The 15,982-nt window shown below is 37.5% G+C and overlaps 1 protein-coding gene across 1 annotated transcript; it reads left to right on the top strand.

Annotated features, from left to right (window-relative positions):
* Positions 1 to 621: 621 nt before the first annotated feature.
* On the top strand, positions 622 to 15,351 carry ccndbp1 (cyclin D-type binding-protein 1). Its single transcript, XM_041778355.1, has 11 exons — positions 622 to 787; positions 1,149 to 1,208; positions 2,650 to 2,729; positions 3,013 to 3,094; positions 8,321 to 8,417; positions 11,154 to 11,227; positions 11,444 to 11,520; positions 13,413 to 13,672; positions 14,510 to 14,570; positions 14,882 to 14,928; positions 15,120 to 15,351. The coding sequence occupies exons 1-11, from the start codon at positions 700 to 702 to the stop codon at positions 15,226 to 15,228; spliced, it is 1,035 nt and encodes a 344-aa protein (XP_041634289.1). The 5' UTR covers positions 622 to 699; the 3' UTR covers positions 15,229 to 15,351.
* The last annotated feature ends 631 nt before the right edge of the window (positions 15,352 to 15,982 follow it).

The following is a 15,982-nucleotide window of genomic DNA, read 5'->3' as shown; positions in this document are numbered from 1 at the left end:
GCCATTTGTAGAACATATAAACATGTCTAAAGTGCCCTCCAAAACACGCCAACCTTAGTGCCGTCTTCAGTGGTGAGAACGCGCTGGATGTGCCCTTCTTTTTTTTTCTTTTCGCCCCTGCCCTTGAAAAAGTCTGTGCACGCCACTGCTTATCATCACACCTCATGTTCTTTAACCCCTTAAAGTCTGTTGTATCATATTTGATACATACTTTTATGATACCTCTATCTCATCAATAGGACCTATAAATTACTAAAAATAATCTGAACATAATCTGATAAATGATAAAATGCCCTCAAGTGGATTATCAGTTACCAAAAACACCTAATGTATCAATTCAGATACAAAAAAATATTTATGTTAAATTTATGAAAATTTGGATTTTTTAGATTTCAGAAGAAAATTAGTAAAACTTTCGGCTCCAAAAAATGAGAATTCTCTGGCTATAATCTGTGTTTTCAGGCTTTAATGGGTTAATATAATATTTTTTTTAAAAACTATTAAACATACTGAAGCCGGTTTTCCTCCTGCAATGTGCGTTTTCCACCACAAGGCGTCACTAAAGCTTTGTTTCTCCGACTGAGCGGTCCGTTCCGGTGCTACCTTTGGAACTGTCCCCAGTTGAACTTCCGGTCCCTTTCAGTTCCACAACACACATGTAGCTTGGAGAGTTGAGTTGGATTGACGACTGGTAGAAACATGAGTGCTGATAATAGCACTGGAAATGTATCTGTGGCCTTACGGAATCTGCTGAACTCTATCCAGTGTATCAGAGACAGAGTCAGAGGTGAATATGAGCCGTTATTACGCTAGTGACGCAGTTAGCTAGCTAGCTAGCTGTGTACATGCTAACTATTGAAACGTATGCTCAGTATACTACATGGCTAAATGTTGTATGTAGGTTCGCTCTGGTTGGATTCTAAGGCATTTTAATTACAGTTTTTTTACAGGGTATTTCAGCCACGACGAATGTTTTGACACTTCTTTAGGAAGACCTGAGTGCCAACGTTTACGTTTTTCACGTTGCTTTGCCTTCATAAAATATCACTGTACCATTGACAAGTCCTGAAATACTTAATGTGAACTGTTTTAGATCTGAATAATCAAAAACAGAGATTTTCTTCATAAATACTCTATTTTAACCGTAGATGGAGAGTCCAATGAGTCTGCTGGAGCCTTCAACCTCTCCAACTTCTGGGACACTCTGAGTTGAGTATGACCATCCTCATCCTGTTTGTTCCTCTTCAGCCTCTATTAAATATAATTTTCTATTCCATTACTCTGGGTGTCCTTTAACCTTTATCGGCACCCATACTCAGTGCATTAAGAAAATATTCAGACTTCTTCAGTTTAAACATTTCATTATGTTGCAGCCTGATGCTACAGTCGTTTACATTCATCTTTATTCTAATGTTTATCCTCTCCACACAGAAAAGCCTGCATGAGGTCTGCAAAAACCTCCAAGCAGGCTTTCATGTTTTACACGGAGGAGAGTCTTCATCTCTCCTCTCCTCCATGAAGCCCAGATCAGTGGAGGGCTGCAGTGATGCTTGTCCTAGAACTCTGTCCCATCTCCTCCAGGATCTCTGGAGCTCAGTCAGACTGACCGTCGGGTTCTTGGTCTCCTCTCACTAAGGTCCATCTCCCCTGATGGAGACCATCTCTAGAAGAGTCCTGGTTGGTCCAGACTTCTTCATGTGGGAATTCTGGAAGCCACTGTTCTCTCGGGAACCTTCAGAGCGGCAGACATGTTTTTTAGTCTTTCCCAGATCTGTGACGGTCAACAATCCTGTCTCTGAGCTCTGCAGCTCCTTTGACCCTTGACCCTTGGTTTCTGCTCTGACATCATTGTCAGCTGTGAGGCCCTCTGCAGAGAGGGGCTTTAGAATCATGTCCAGTCAGGTTAATTTAGCACCTGAGCTACATTTACAGTGTTGTTACAAAGGGTCTGAATGTGAATGTGTTAATGTGATATTCCAGTCTGTTATTTTTGATAAATCTGTAAAAATGTTCAAGAGAATTATATATATATATATATATATATATATATATATATATATATTTTTTTTGTTTTTTTTTTTTTTGTGCATCAGGCTTCAACATAGAATTTCAAAACTGAAGGGGGTCTGAATATTTTCTGAATGCACTGTTAATGGATTCTGTTTTCTTAAAAATCAGTACATTTAACAAAAACAAAAAATACTTCCTTAGCTTTCTTGATATTTCAAGCAAATCAAATTGCCTGAGAAATACTATGAGGAGCCCAAACGTTGTCATTCTAAGGACCCCATTACAGCGATAGCCTCGCTACCATAAAAGCACTGGCAAATTTACACAGCCATACCAAACCACGCTAGACTTAAAGGTCAGGAGCAGTCATACCATGCTGAAGCACGCTTATTTCATCTGTGTCAGGGCCGAGGAAGTGAACTTACACCGGTCAAACAAACCAGACTTTTGGGGCCATGCTTGCTTTGGGACAGTACGGATTGCCTTTAGAGCCGTCAGATGTGTTACACTGAGCTAACGCTCGCCCTTGCTATATCTGTCTGTTCCCATTCCTCACCATATCAGAATCAAATACCTGTATCGGTCTTGTTTATTGGACTTTTTAATGTGATTTAAAGTAATTGTGATTTGTTTCCTCAGACCAGGCAGTGAAGGCGGTGTCCCAAGAAGCTACCAAAGTCAGCCTGGCCTTCTCCAAACCACCGCTGCCATCACAACAGGTCAGGTTATTAACAAAAAGACACCTTGGTAATGAAGATCAAGCTCTTGAGAACTAGTGAAGTTATGCAGACAGAGAAAAGCAGTGTTTACCCTTAAACAACATAATGAAGTAGAGGAGAGAAATCTTTAATAATGTGATAATAACAGTTGTTTTGTGCAGCTTCTTTCTCCTCCCTGCTAACAGATGTGAGTGTTGTAATCTAGAAAAGAATCAGCCTGTGTCTGCAGCGCTCCAGTATAATTCCATGTACATTAATGCCCCCCCTCCTTTTTTTTTCGCAGGATGCAGAGAAGTTGTCTGACTCCATGATGAAGAGTATCCTGACTCTGTCCACAGTTTATTACTGGCTGCCTAAAAGCCAAGGTAGAAGCACAACACAACTACATTTCTACATTGATTTTTTGTACTTTTCAGGCATGGATGTTTGATCTAGTCTATTTTTCTGTTGTTAAAACACGAGTCCTTACTGGCGATGATAAAGGATGATATTTGTCCTTTTTACCTTGCAATATTGCATTTTTACAATCTAAGATGCTCACACTCTCCAGTAGGGCTGGGCAATTAATTGCAAATTAGATTAAATTCCAATATTACCTGCTGCAATTTTCAAATCGCAGAGAGTGCAATATTTTTTAACCTGAAATTTGATACCTTTTTTTTGCAGCAGAGATTTTTTGATCTACACATAATGCATACTTACAGGTGTGTTTTTCAGAGTAGTTTACTAAAATCTTACTTTTTCTGTTTGTGTATATGATATTCTTAATGAAAATTAGAATAACATAAAAAATTTATCATCCATTCCATACAGCAATCAAAATCAAATTTGATATACGATTTTTTTTTTTCAAATCTTTTACCCTTAGTTCAATTTATCTAATATTGTGTTCATTATAATACAAATTGATTTATTGCTTATGTTTGTAAAATAATACAAAAGATTAGGAGCCTAAAAATTATAATATATTAAATCGCAATTTCGGGGGGAAAATTGCAATTAGATTATTTTCTCAAATCGTCCAGCCCTACACTCTGGCATCAGTGTAAGACGGTGAAACCAGTCTTCATGTCATTCCCGTCTTATTTGATTTCTCTCATAAGATAAAATGTTCCTTTATTAGTTAGACAAGGGGAAATTCCAAATTCCATGAATATTTCCACATTGGAAAATTGTAGCTGCTCTTCAGAAGAATGTACAGATCTTCTGAATTTTTTTTTTTAGCTCATAAAAGTCAGGAGAACCTCACAAATCCTGAATTTAAATTGCAAGATGGCAGCTCGATAAATCAGCTGGAGCTGAACAATGCAGTGTTTCTGACTATGTTCTGTATGATTGAGGTGATTGGCCTCCACTGGTCATTGAAAGACAGAATCATTAGTATATCCTTATTTATAAGGCTGTCCTCAATCTTTCATGTGTAAGAGCTGGAAGTCCCAGTCCTTGCTCTGTGACCCAGTCCCAGTACTTTCTTCTGTTCTCTGATCCAAAGTCAAAGCTGGAGGAAAATTCAAATACACCGGAGAAACATGCATGTTTTAACTCAGGGGTGTCAAACTCAGTCACAGCAGGGGCCGAAATCTGAACTTAGGTCCAACCTGAGGGCCTAACAGGGTCAAGATTTAGCTGAAAACTGTCAAAAATAATAATATCTTGAATTTATCTAGCGCCTTTCAAGAAACCCAAGGATGCTTTACAAGAAACAGATAAGACATGGACAAAGTGAGTGGGGGAAGGATGAGTGTAAGGGGGGGTTTAATGAAGACTGTAGCAGTGGTGAACAGGCTGTGCTTGAGACGTTTTTGAAAAAAAAAAAAAAGCTGTGTTTTCACTGGTAAAGAATTTTGGGGGAAATTAAACAGAGATGATAAATGATTTAAAGATTTCTAAAAAAAAAAAAAAAAAAACAAGTCAGTCATAATGATTAAATATCACAGCATCAATAAATCTAAGCTAAAAAGTCAACACTGTAAGTCCTAAAGGTCAAGATACAAAATTTAAGTCAAAATAAGGTTTTTAAAAATGCAAATATATGAAATAGAGAAATAAAATCATGAGTTTAAAGGTCAAGATATGAAATAAAATACAAAATCAAGAGTTTAAAAAGTAAAAATATGGGATAAAATTCTTGATTAGGAGTTAAAAAAGTGAAAGTATGGGATTAAAAGTCAAAATTGGGAGTTTAAAAGGTCAAGATTTCATTTAAAATTAAAATTTTTAAGTTTCTAAGTTTCAGTCGTATTCTTGTGTTGTAAAATGAAAATATGAAATGAAAACACAAATTAATTTCTTTCCCTCATTCCTGACTATTTATCGAATTATTTCTACTCTCTACTTTTTCAGATTTTTATAACTTAACTTGGATTTTTTAAAATCTTCAAGGTTAAACTTACATTTTTATACTGGAGGAAATCTGCAGACCTCATAGCAGCAGGCCAATTCTAACTGGATCAAAATTGTAATTTCAGCTGAAATTGCATGGGTATGCTGAGAGCTGAATTTGTGGAAGAACTGCTGAAAATAGCCAAAAGCACAAAAATAGCTGAAAACAGCATAAAAATAGCGTAAAATGGCATAAAAGTTGCTGAAAATGGCATTCAGTAGCTCAAAAAAAGGATACAAATAGCTGAAAGTAGCCTAAAAAAGTTGAAAATAGCCTAAAAAAAAGAAGCTGAAAGTAGCCATGAAATGGCTGAAAATAGCATAAAATAGCTGATTTTGGCCTATCTGAAAATTGCATGGATGAAAAAGCATAGAAATAGCTGAAAATAGCATGAAAATAGCCATATTTTAAAAAATAATAAAAGTTAGACATGAGAAAAATCACAGTAGAATGACGAAGAAACTGAATTTTTTAAAGTGTAAACGGTGTTGATATGACAAAGTATGAAGGAGGAGATAGCCGGCGCGGAAGCAAAATAATAAACAAAATGGCTGACGTGAATATCAATAGTGTGGATGCTCAGCATCCCCATGATCTTGGGTAAAAATGCACCGCGGGCTGCATCTGGCCCCCGGGCCTTGATTTTGACACCCGTGTTTTAACTGATCTCTTCTTGTTTTGGGACTCAGGATTTGGTTAATCTGTGTTTAGCAGCTCTTTTTTAAAGTCTTTGTTAAACTTGCTGCTGTTGTTTCTTGACCAGGACATTTGTAAATGAGGTTTTTAATTCTCAGGGTGTTCTTGGTTAGATAAATAATCACATCACAGGATGTGTGATGTACTGTAACCCAGAGGACCTGATGCGTGCCATGTTGGTACGCCTGTACCGCTGAGTGTAAAAACCAAAGCAGCAGGTTTTCTTAGTCCTGTTCAGCACAGTCTGTTTGTCTCCTGCATGTTAAAACATTCAGTCTACAGGCGACACTGCTGCTGTCAAAGATACACCCACGTGACAGTCGAGGCAGAAGCACAGTAGAGAGAGTATCAGGGCTATCGGCAGCAACTCATCCTGATGGTTATACTGTGGTCACTTACACGGTCCCGTTATGTTGCAGGCAGGATGCAGCTGAACAGAGTGAGCTTTCGTTTGTTTAGAAGTTACAGGATTGATCATGGTGGAGAGAAAAACGTCTTTTTTCTCTCCTCCGTGTACGTCAGTGTCAGAGAGCTGCTGCAGTGTTTGAGAAAAACTCAAAGACCCAAAGAAGAAAAAGATGAAAGTGATAGAAAATTTATCTGTGTACGGTAAAACACAAAGTATTTCTCTGGTATAATTTCCTTTTAAAACACATCCCAGAATAAAAGAACACTGGCCAGCCCAAAATTCAACAGTAAAATCTGCAGTTCTGCTAACATCTATCTTACTTGTCTCAGTCTTAAACAGGATTGTCCAAAGAGTGTTGACGTGTTAAATCTCAGCTTCCTTGTCCTTATCAAGGTTCCAGGTTGTCTTAATCATTCCAGTAAAGAGTGAGATGTCTAGTAGTTAATCATCCATTAAACAGGCCACATTGTAAAAGCATAAATTGGAAGAGCAAGATTTTGGAACCAGTCCAGTCGGCCCTTGATCAGCATTGGGTAGCACAAAGTGCTTTACAAACAGATAGATAATTAAAAGAAAATAAAAGGAAATATGACCCAAACCCACTCCAGCCAACCCTCTAACCCCCCACCGCCACCCTGAGAGCCATCCACTGTATCGGCAAAATGAATCATAAATAAAAGACTCTAAAACACAGGTGTATATTTTGACCTTTTATATTCATAGTTTTGACCTTTTTCTCATATTGTGACCTTTTAGATTCACAATTTTTCATTTTAAATCAGATCTGGACCTTTTAAACTCCTAATTTTGACTTTTTATCCAGTGTTTTCACTTTTTAAACTCCTGATTAAGAATTTTATCTTCTATTTTGACCTTTTAAACTCTTGATTTTTTATTTTATCTCATATCTTGACCTTTAAACTCATGATTGTATTTCTCTATCTCATATATTTGCCTTTTAAAACCTTATTTTGACTTTTAATTTTGTATTTTGACCTTTAGGACTTAAAAAGTTGACTTTTTACCTCAGATTTATTGATGCTGTGATATTTAATCATTTTGACTTTTGTTTTGTTTTTTATTTATTTTTTTTTATTTTTTTATTTTTTTATTCATTTTTTGAGAAATCTTAAAATCATTTATCATCTCTGTTTAATTTCCCTTATAATTCATTACCTGTGAAAACACAGTTGACAGTTTTCAGTTAAATGTTGACCCTGTTAGGCCCTCAGGTTAGACCTAAATTTGCTGATTGAGTTTAACACCCCTGCTCTATAAGAACACCTGTATACACCGAGGAAACGCCATCTTAAAGGTTTAAAATGAGTAAACCCTGGAGGTTAGGTTAAAGTGTAGAATGAAATATCATCAAATAGAATTAAAATGTAGTAAAAATAAATAATAGAAGGGTGCTGTAATGAGAATAAAAACAATGAAAGGTAACTCAAGGCATTATGCTCAAACAGGGAAACAAAACACTTAAGAAGAACTTTAGGAAAAATGCTAAAACAAGAGGATAAACTACAAAATATCATTCTGAAGTTAAAACAGAATAAAATAAAACCTAAATTATTAAAACACATGAAGATGAAAGCATTGAATTTAGGCAAAAGCCAGAATAAAAAGGGAGGTTTTGAGTTCAGTAAAATTCAGGTCAATTTTGTTACATATTGTTGTTAAAAATAAATTAAAAACTGTTTGAAAAGTTTATTTTTCATTTTAAAAAATGCTTAAAATCTCGTTTGGTGTGAAAGAATCTGAGATTCAGTTTTTTACAGATATTGCCCAGCCCTAGGCACAGGTCATTAATCCTTCTGAGTCTCAGCGTCCTTCAGTAGAGCTTGTTTAGTCTTTTCACGGTTTTCCCTTGAATCAGTGAAAAGCTCCTTTTTCTGTTTTTATGCGATGAGTGAGGAAGTTTTAGCTAACGACAGCGGGCCGGGTCATGCTCTAATCTGAAGATTAAAAACAGCCTGGATGTTTGATCACCACAGGAGAGAAAAACGTTCGCCAGCATTTCTTTAACCTCCAGCTCCGACTTTAAAGATCTCTGAATTCAGAATTAACAATTCTGACATTTTGACCTCTGTGTTTCTTTCTTAGGAATCAGTCTGCGGCGCCAGATCAGAGACGCCACCGTGGAGGTTTTGGAGGGAGTGTCCCAGCTGGTGGAGGTCATACTGAGCTCGCCACAGGAGACGTACGTTAACGCCATAATCAGACAGTACTTTTTTCAGATTAAACCGTTTACAGCAGGGGTTCTCAACGTTGGGGTCTTGTGACACTGAGAGGGGTCTCCAGATGCCTTAAAAAAAACTAAGAACATTTTTGAATTACACTGTTGTCACTTTACACCAATTTTGCCCAATTTTAACCTGCTTTCATCACTTTTTCCCAACAATTTTACCATCTTTAATACATTTTTGAAAATTAAAACCCATTTTTTGTCCATTTTAAACTCTTTCCACCACTTTTTTTCCTGCCTGTTTTTGCCACTTCTAGACCAAATCCAGCCACTCTGCCTATTGTTGCATCTGTTGACACATTATTGCCACTATTAACCCCTTTTACCACTTTTTAAGCCACATTTCACGATTTGATATGCCCATTTTTGCCAGTTTATGACTTTTTTCTGCCTCAGCTAACCCTTTTCTGCCAGTTTATGTCAATTTTCGTCCCATTTGACCAAATTTCCACCTATTTTTGCCACTTTTACTCCATTTCAGCCACTGTTGTATCCCTTTTTACCACTTAATATGCCAATTTTTGCCACTTTAACCCATTTTTGCCTTTTTTTTGTCACTTTAATCTAATTTTTGGCACTTCTAACCCATTTCTGCTACTTTGCTAATTTCACCACCTTTCCCACCATTATTAACCCATTTCAGCTATTTTTAACATATTTTAATTCTGTTTTTAACAAAAGGATTTACATTTTTAAGAGGGCTTCTTACTACACAAATAATTTAAAGTTTTTCTTTTTCATAAGAGTGGTTATTATTCAGGTTAAACTTAAAATACCACAGCTTAACTTTACCAGGATTTTACAGGGCCCCAGAAAGCTCTCCCATTTTTCCCCCATAATGGGCAGCCTTGTCTCCACATAACTATTCTTGAATGTTCATGGCTGTGTTCAACCACCTTCAGGTACAGCGGGGTCCCCGGTCTCTGGCACCTTCATTTTGGGGGTCACGGGCTGAAAAGGTTGAGACCCCCTGGTTTACAGCAGTGTTAAAAGCTTTCAGTCCTTGTTCTGTTCCTTTATTTATTTCTATGGATATTAACCCTCGGTCCCTACTATGTCCCTTTTGAAGACATTTATCATTTTTATCATAGTTTTCTTTTTTTTAGTTAATAGTCACATTTTTTATAGATTGAGGCATCAAATTTGGCCTAAGTTATTATTTTTCTTCATATTTAAAAAAAAATTTAAAAATGAAAACTGTGTCACCCATAGAACGCCCATGACGCGAAATAGCTACATCCAGCCTTGTTTGTCCGAAATTGGACTCATAGACTTCCATTAAAAACACGTTTTTTGACTGTGTGTCTAGGGCACCAAAACAACTTAAAGCACCCATTTTTTTGCAGTCAGTCGATCACCAGGGCTCTAAATTTCACCATTAAACAGTGATCCAGTGGATAGTGCAGTGCAGCATTTTAACCCTTTCAGCAGCGCAGACATGGTTTTCCTTCCATGCGCTCAGAGTGTTCGGAGTGCTATTTCACCCGCTAAACATAATCAGAATTAAATGAACCGATTCATGCCACTAGATAAGGATGTCTGAGAGTGGGCTAGATGTGTAAGGAAAAGTTTGTGGGCTCCAACGTGTGTGATCGGGTGCGAATCTGCATGTATGTTTACAAGCGGACATGCCGTAAGTGAAGTGTTTACATTAGGATATGTTACCTGTGGATTCTGCAGTCTGGGACTAAGAAAGAGGGACATTTGGACAATTTCAACTTTGCCCTCACTTTATAGCAAGTGGATTAACAAGCATGAGGATGCACAGGTCCTTTCGATCAATAGGTAAGAATATATCATATCTCAAAGATGCAGTAAATTTATATCTGCGCGTAATTGGCATATTTGTGGTCACATTTTGGTTAGAGGTAGAAATGCGTGTGTTCGTGGTTCATATTCTACATATATCCTCTGATTCTTTATGCCTGTACATAAAATAAACCTAATATGAACAAATGCATTCACTCGTATTAGATTTGGTAGAGGAGGAAGCGCGAGAAAAGGAGGGTAAAATTGGCGTGTTTTACGCACAGATGGACTCATCTGTTTAGCATGGACGAATCCAAGTCATAGGCATAGTGTACAATAAGTGGCATAAAAAGGGTGTAACATTGATTTTTTTTTTTTTTTTTCTTCAGTAGTCAGGGTTGAAGTTGTTGAAGAGATCTGAAGCAGTGAACGTTTTTTAAAAAGTTGAAAAATTAGTATTTTATTAACACCTGTCTGCATGTCCGTTTTCAGACAAACAAGGGTGGATGTAGCTAAAATATGGCATTCAGCACTACAGAAAAATTTCAGTGCATCAAAATCAATTTTACTACTCATCATTGGCATGGTCCAGACTCTATTTATTGAAAAAAAGATTTTTTTTCTAGATCATTTTATATATGGGAATTATGGTGTTTTTGTGTTTTTTTTACCATAAAAAATAGCAGTGACGTGGTGTACAGTAACTGGCATAAAAAGCGTGTAACATTGAATTTTTAAATTTTTTTGTTTTGTTTTTTTAAGTGGTCAGGGTTGAAGTTGTTGAAGAAATTTGAAGCAGTGAAAAAAAAAAAAAAAAGTTGAAAAATGATTATTTTATTAGCACCTTTCTGCATGTCCGTTTTCAGGACAAACAAGGACAGATGTAGATAAAAATTACAAGGGACCGAGGGTTAAATGTCTTTCTCCTCTGCTCTCCTCCAGGCTGACCCAGGAACAGTTAACATCCACAGGAGGAGTGTGGTCGGCCTGTGATCGTTTCGTCCAGCTGCCACAGGGTCAGTGAATGTGATAAGAGTTTTAATGAGCGTTAAAAAGAAAGCCCTGGCCCTACAGTTCTGTTCTACGATTGTATTTAAAGCTGCGGGTGTATTCTGAGCATTGATCCAGTCAGTTTCACTGGAGACTTTTTTTATTTTTAAATAAGCACTGTTGTTAGCATGTTAGACACAGTTGTAGGGCTGTAATGACTTTGTGTGTGTGTTTTTGTACAGATAACAGAGCAGCAGTTTTGGTGGTTCTGTCTGAACAGGTTGGAGTTGTCAAAGATGCTTTAGAAGAAATTGAACAGGTAAATACACACACATCTACCTGGAGAGTTACCCTGAAGCCAATAACCCAAATACAATCATCCCCTTACCTCAAACCACGTCTGCTTAAAGTTTATTTATGTCTATTTGCATTCTGTCCTCAGAAGTAGGGCCGAACGATGAGGGAAATAATCTCGTTGCAATCTAATTGCAATTTGATACGTTATTATTCTTTAAATTCCTCATCTTATGTATTTTCCAAAAACACAAGGAATAAATCATTATATATTTTACCCAACACAATATTAGATCAAACTAGCGCTGAACAATTTTGAAAAAAAAAAATCTAAATGTGATGATTTTGACTGATATTGCAAATTGGATAGGAATTACTGTATTGAATGGAATGATCATTTTGGTCACCTCATATTTAATCAGAAATATGTGGAAAAATGAAGTAAGTTGGATTTTTTGGTAGACTGTTCAAAAAAATGGGTCTTGAATGTTTGCATGGTACATTATGCAAAACATCTCAGCTGTAGAAAACGTTTTAAACCAGTATTTTGACTCAAATTTCAGGTGAAATAAATATTGCAACTTCTGCGATACTATTGCAGTTTAATCTAATTTTCGATTAATCAGCCAGCCCTACTCAGAAGTAAAGTAAATCCCTACAATATGACTCTATTGTCCCACATTATGAGTTTTGGAAGTAGTGGACAGTCATTAGGAATGAAAAGGAACGGAGAAAGTTAGCACTTTAAGCTCTAAATGGACGTCTACGCTGCAGTAATCATCAGAATGTTTCCTACAACATTCAGTCTTTGACGAGACCACAGAAGAGTGATTTTTTTCCCACAGTTTAACAGATTAACCTGGTGTGAAGGTGGTCAATATCAATATTTACTCAGTTCTGTAGACCTCCTAGCATCTGACGTCGTCTAGCCCACTGGTCCTCAACCTTGGGGTCGGGACCCCATTTGGGGTTGTGAGACACTTAGATGGGCTCACCAGGTGCCTTAAAAAAATGAAGAATATTTTTTAAAGGATTTTTTTCACATCCAAATTTTGTTACTATTATTTTACACTTTTTTTTGTTTTTTTTTACCATTTTCTGCACAATTTGGAACCATATTTGCCACATTTGAACTAATTTCCATCACTTTTCCCCACCAACTATTTCCAGTTTTAACACACTTTAGCCACTCTAAACCCATTTTTGTTCATTTTAAACCCTTTCCACTGCTTTGTTTCTGCCTGTTTTTGCCACTTCTGTTGTTGTTGTTGACCCCATTATTGACACTATTAATGTTTTTTAACACTTTCTACAACCATTTTTATCAGCTTAACCTATTTCTGCAAATTTCTGCCCATCTTTCTGCCTCAGTTAGCCCATTTTTGCCAATTCAAACTGATTTTCCCACTTCTAAACTCCATTTCATTGACTTTTCCACCCATTTATGCCACTTTTAACCTATTTCTACCTCTTTCTTATCCCTTTTTACCACTTCTTTTGACCATTTGACCAATTTTTCACCATTATTTGCTTATTTTTTGCCACTTTTATCTAAACCTTGCCATTTCTAACCCATTTCTGCTACTTTTAAAATCCCATTTCACCACCATAATTCTGTGACATCCTCGTTGTTTTTCAAGACTAGAAGCTTTTTGTAAAAGGACTGAATGAATCAACTGTCAAGGCACATGCTCTGCTTGGTCCAACCTGATTCTTATATAATGTGGTGTATAAAAACCTTGTGGTAATACTGTGAAAACATTTTAGTTTAACAGCGTTTATGGATACTGCCCACTCCTACCGTCTATCTAAACAGAAGCTTAGAGGAAAGCTGTTTGTCCAGCCAATAGACAAAATGTTTACACGCCTGTCTGTGGTGTATCAGACACTCACATTGACTGACCATTTCCTTCTCAGGCGTTATCTGAGGCCCAGGACCCGTTCAGCGACGTCCTGGAGGATGAGCAGGGAGGAGACGAGCCCAGAGGAAACCAGGACACGTACTGGTCGGAGAAGGACCGGCGTGTGATTGGTCCGTGTCAGGGGCTGATGAAGGCATCGGCGGCGTGTCTGAGGAAGCTGTCGTCAGCCGTCAGAGCTAACGGTGATGTCAGCACGCCTCAGAAACTCGAGCAGCTGGACGACCTGGCTGACATCAGCAAGGAGATCAGCCCTGGGTAGGAAATATGAACACGCAGCACGCAACTATCCGGTTAAATAAAGGTTAAAAAAAAAAAAACTAGATAAACATCCACACACTTAGAGTTTTAAGTTTTACTTTTGTGATTAGATTCTGTCATTTTAGACCTTTTGTGGAACATTTTTAGATATATTGGACAGGAATACATGAGATGAACATTCATCAAATATCAGTATTTTACCATTTTTAAACGCACGTTTTAAATCATCATGACATTTAATAGCATGCTTATGTGTCTTTTCTTGGAGCTACTCTGGCGTTAGAGTTTTAGGCTGGTATTTATGAGTACTTCTCTTTCACCTCTCACCTGTGCTCTATATCAGGATTATTACACCAGTGTGGCTCTTGCTCATCACAGCAAAACAGCATCTTTAAAATTACTTCAACATATTTGCACACCAGCTGGGGCGTCTTTTCTTCAACCATCAGCAGTCGGGACGTCCCGGTGTGGTGTTTTTACACATGGTGTTTGGAGGCAAAGCTACATTTCAGTGATGGTAGATGTTTAAGGCTGCAAATTAAATTCTACATGGTGGTGTTTTCTCTGTGTAGGCCAAAATTCTTGTGTGCAAAATGAGAAAAGTGAAGTCTAAGTTCAGACAGAGGTCAATGACAGGAAGGATTGTACCCTCACAGCCTGAACTGAAAACTCAAAAGCATCTTCAGATAATAAGGCCGTGTTTTCATTGATATGTTATAATCCTGCTGTTTCACCAATTAAAAATACTGATAAATAGAATATTTTATCCTTAGTTTTAGTAATAACAATGCAGTTTTACATTTTTAACTCTGTCCCCTCTATTGCCCCCTCCAGTGTTGATGATCTGGCTCTCAGTCTCTACCCTCCGATGGACTACAGCGGCGTGGAGAACAACGTAAGACAGACACACACAGTTAAACTAGGGATGTACTGATCCAAGCCCAGGATCTGATGTCAGTAATCAGTAACAGTTAGAAAAGTTTGTATTCAAGACAATCTGCAAGCCAGGGTGTACCTTCTAAAGTATAGAAAGTCCTATGAGAAGTGAATAATCCACAGTTTTCCTCCATAAGATGAGACCTTACCTGAAAGTTACTTGCATAAATGAAACGTATTTTGTGAAACTAGGGATGTCAATTGGATGTATGCAAACATGCAAAGACCACTTTAAAAATAACTAAAATAAATTGTGTTTTGTTTCTACAGGTGTCTAAATTGGCAGCATTGTTAAAGAAAGTCCTGGAGATTATCAGGTAAAAAGGTTATGATACCTAAAACCAGACAGACTGTTCAGATCCTAATAGCCAGATTATTAGTCTGTGCTGAAATTTAGGGTCTAAATGACCCTGGTAGTTCTAAAGGGGCTCATCATTTAGACCCTGGTAGTGATTTTACAGACCTTTGTCTGCTCAAAGTCTGTGCGTCTTTCTCATTTGTCATGCAGGTCCAGTCACGTGTGCGGGGAGTCCCAGCTGACCTGGGTTCAGTTCTTGGACGGAGCTGTCGACCATAACCTGCATAAAGCTAAAGACCTGATTCATACAGACAGCTAGCATGCATGGATGGATGCCTGTGTACATATAAGAGTTTATGTTTTATTAAAGAGTATGAATGAGTCTGAAAGCAGACACATGTTAAACTACACGTGACAATGAAATAAAAGACTTTTGATCTAATACAAACTCTTCTTGTGATAGACCCACTCTGATTTTATGTGGTGTTCTGCTTCGGGGCTGTTGTTCCTAAATGCTTCCACCTTTTAAATAATTATCACTTACAGTTAGAATCAGTCAGTTTCATTGTAGTACCTAATTAAGCCACAAGGTGGAATCGTCGCTGTGCTTTTGTCATATGAACCAGAAAGCCGTGTCTGTGTGTGTGTGTACAACAGTGAGGAGGACTCTCAAACTAGTGTGTATTTTTACTGCTCGTGTGACTAGTGAATATTCTACTAAGCTGAACATAGACCAGGCCAGGTCTCTTCTGTGTTAGAAAGTGCATGTTAAAATCCCCATGCTCTTGTCTGAGCTAACCTGCTATCCTGGAGCCTCCGGTACCTCAAACCACCAACCGACCGCTGACTAAGGAATATCCTGTAGGGATGAATTTTAAAACAGTCTTATTGCAAAGGTAGCATCCATCACAGTACCATGCTTGAAGTCCATTCAGGATCAAGTTTGTAAATGGAGACTGCATGGCTAGGTGATGATTTTATACACCTGTGGTCACAGGTGAACAGGTGTGGCCAAATATTTTTGGCCATTACGTGTGGGTGCTGGAAAAACTAGTTTATGTTGGAATTGTAAA

The sequence above is a fragment of the Cheilinus undulatus genome, linkage group 3 (genome assembly GCF_018320785.1).
Source record: "Cheilinus undulatus linkage group 3, ASM1832078v1, whole genome shotgun sequence".
NCBI lineage: Eukaryota > Metazoa > Chordata > Actinopteri > Labriformes > Labridae > Cheilinus > Cheilinus undulatus.
Note: the sequence above shows the minus strand (reverse complement) of the source record. Positions and strands in the feature narration are given on the sequence as shown.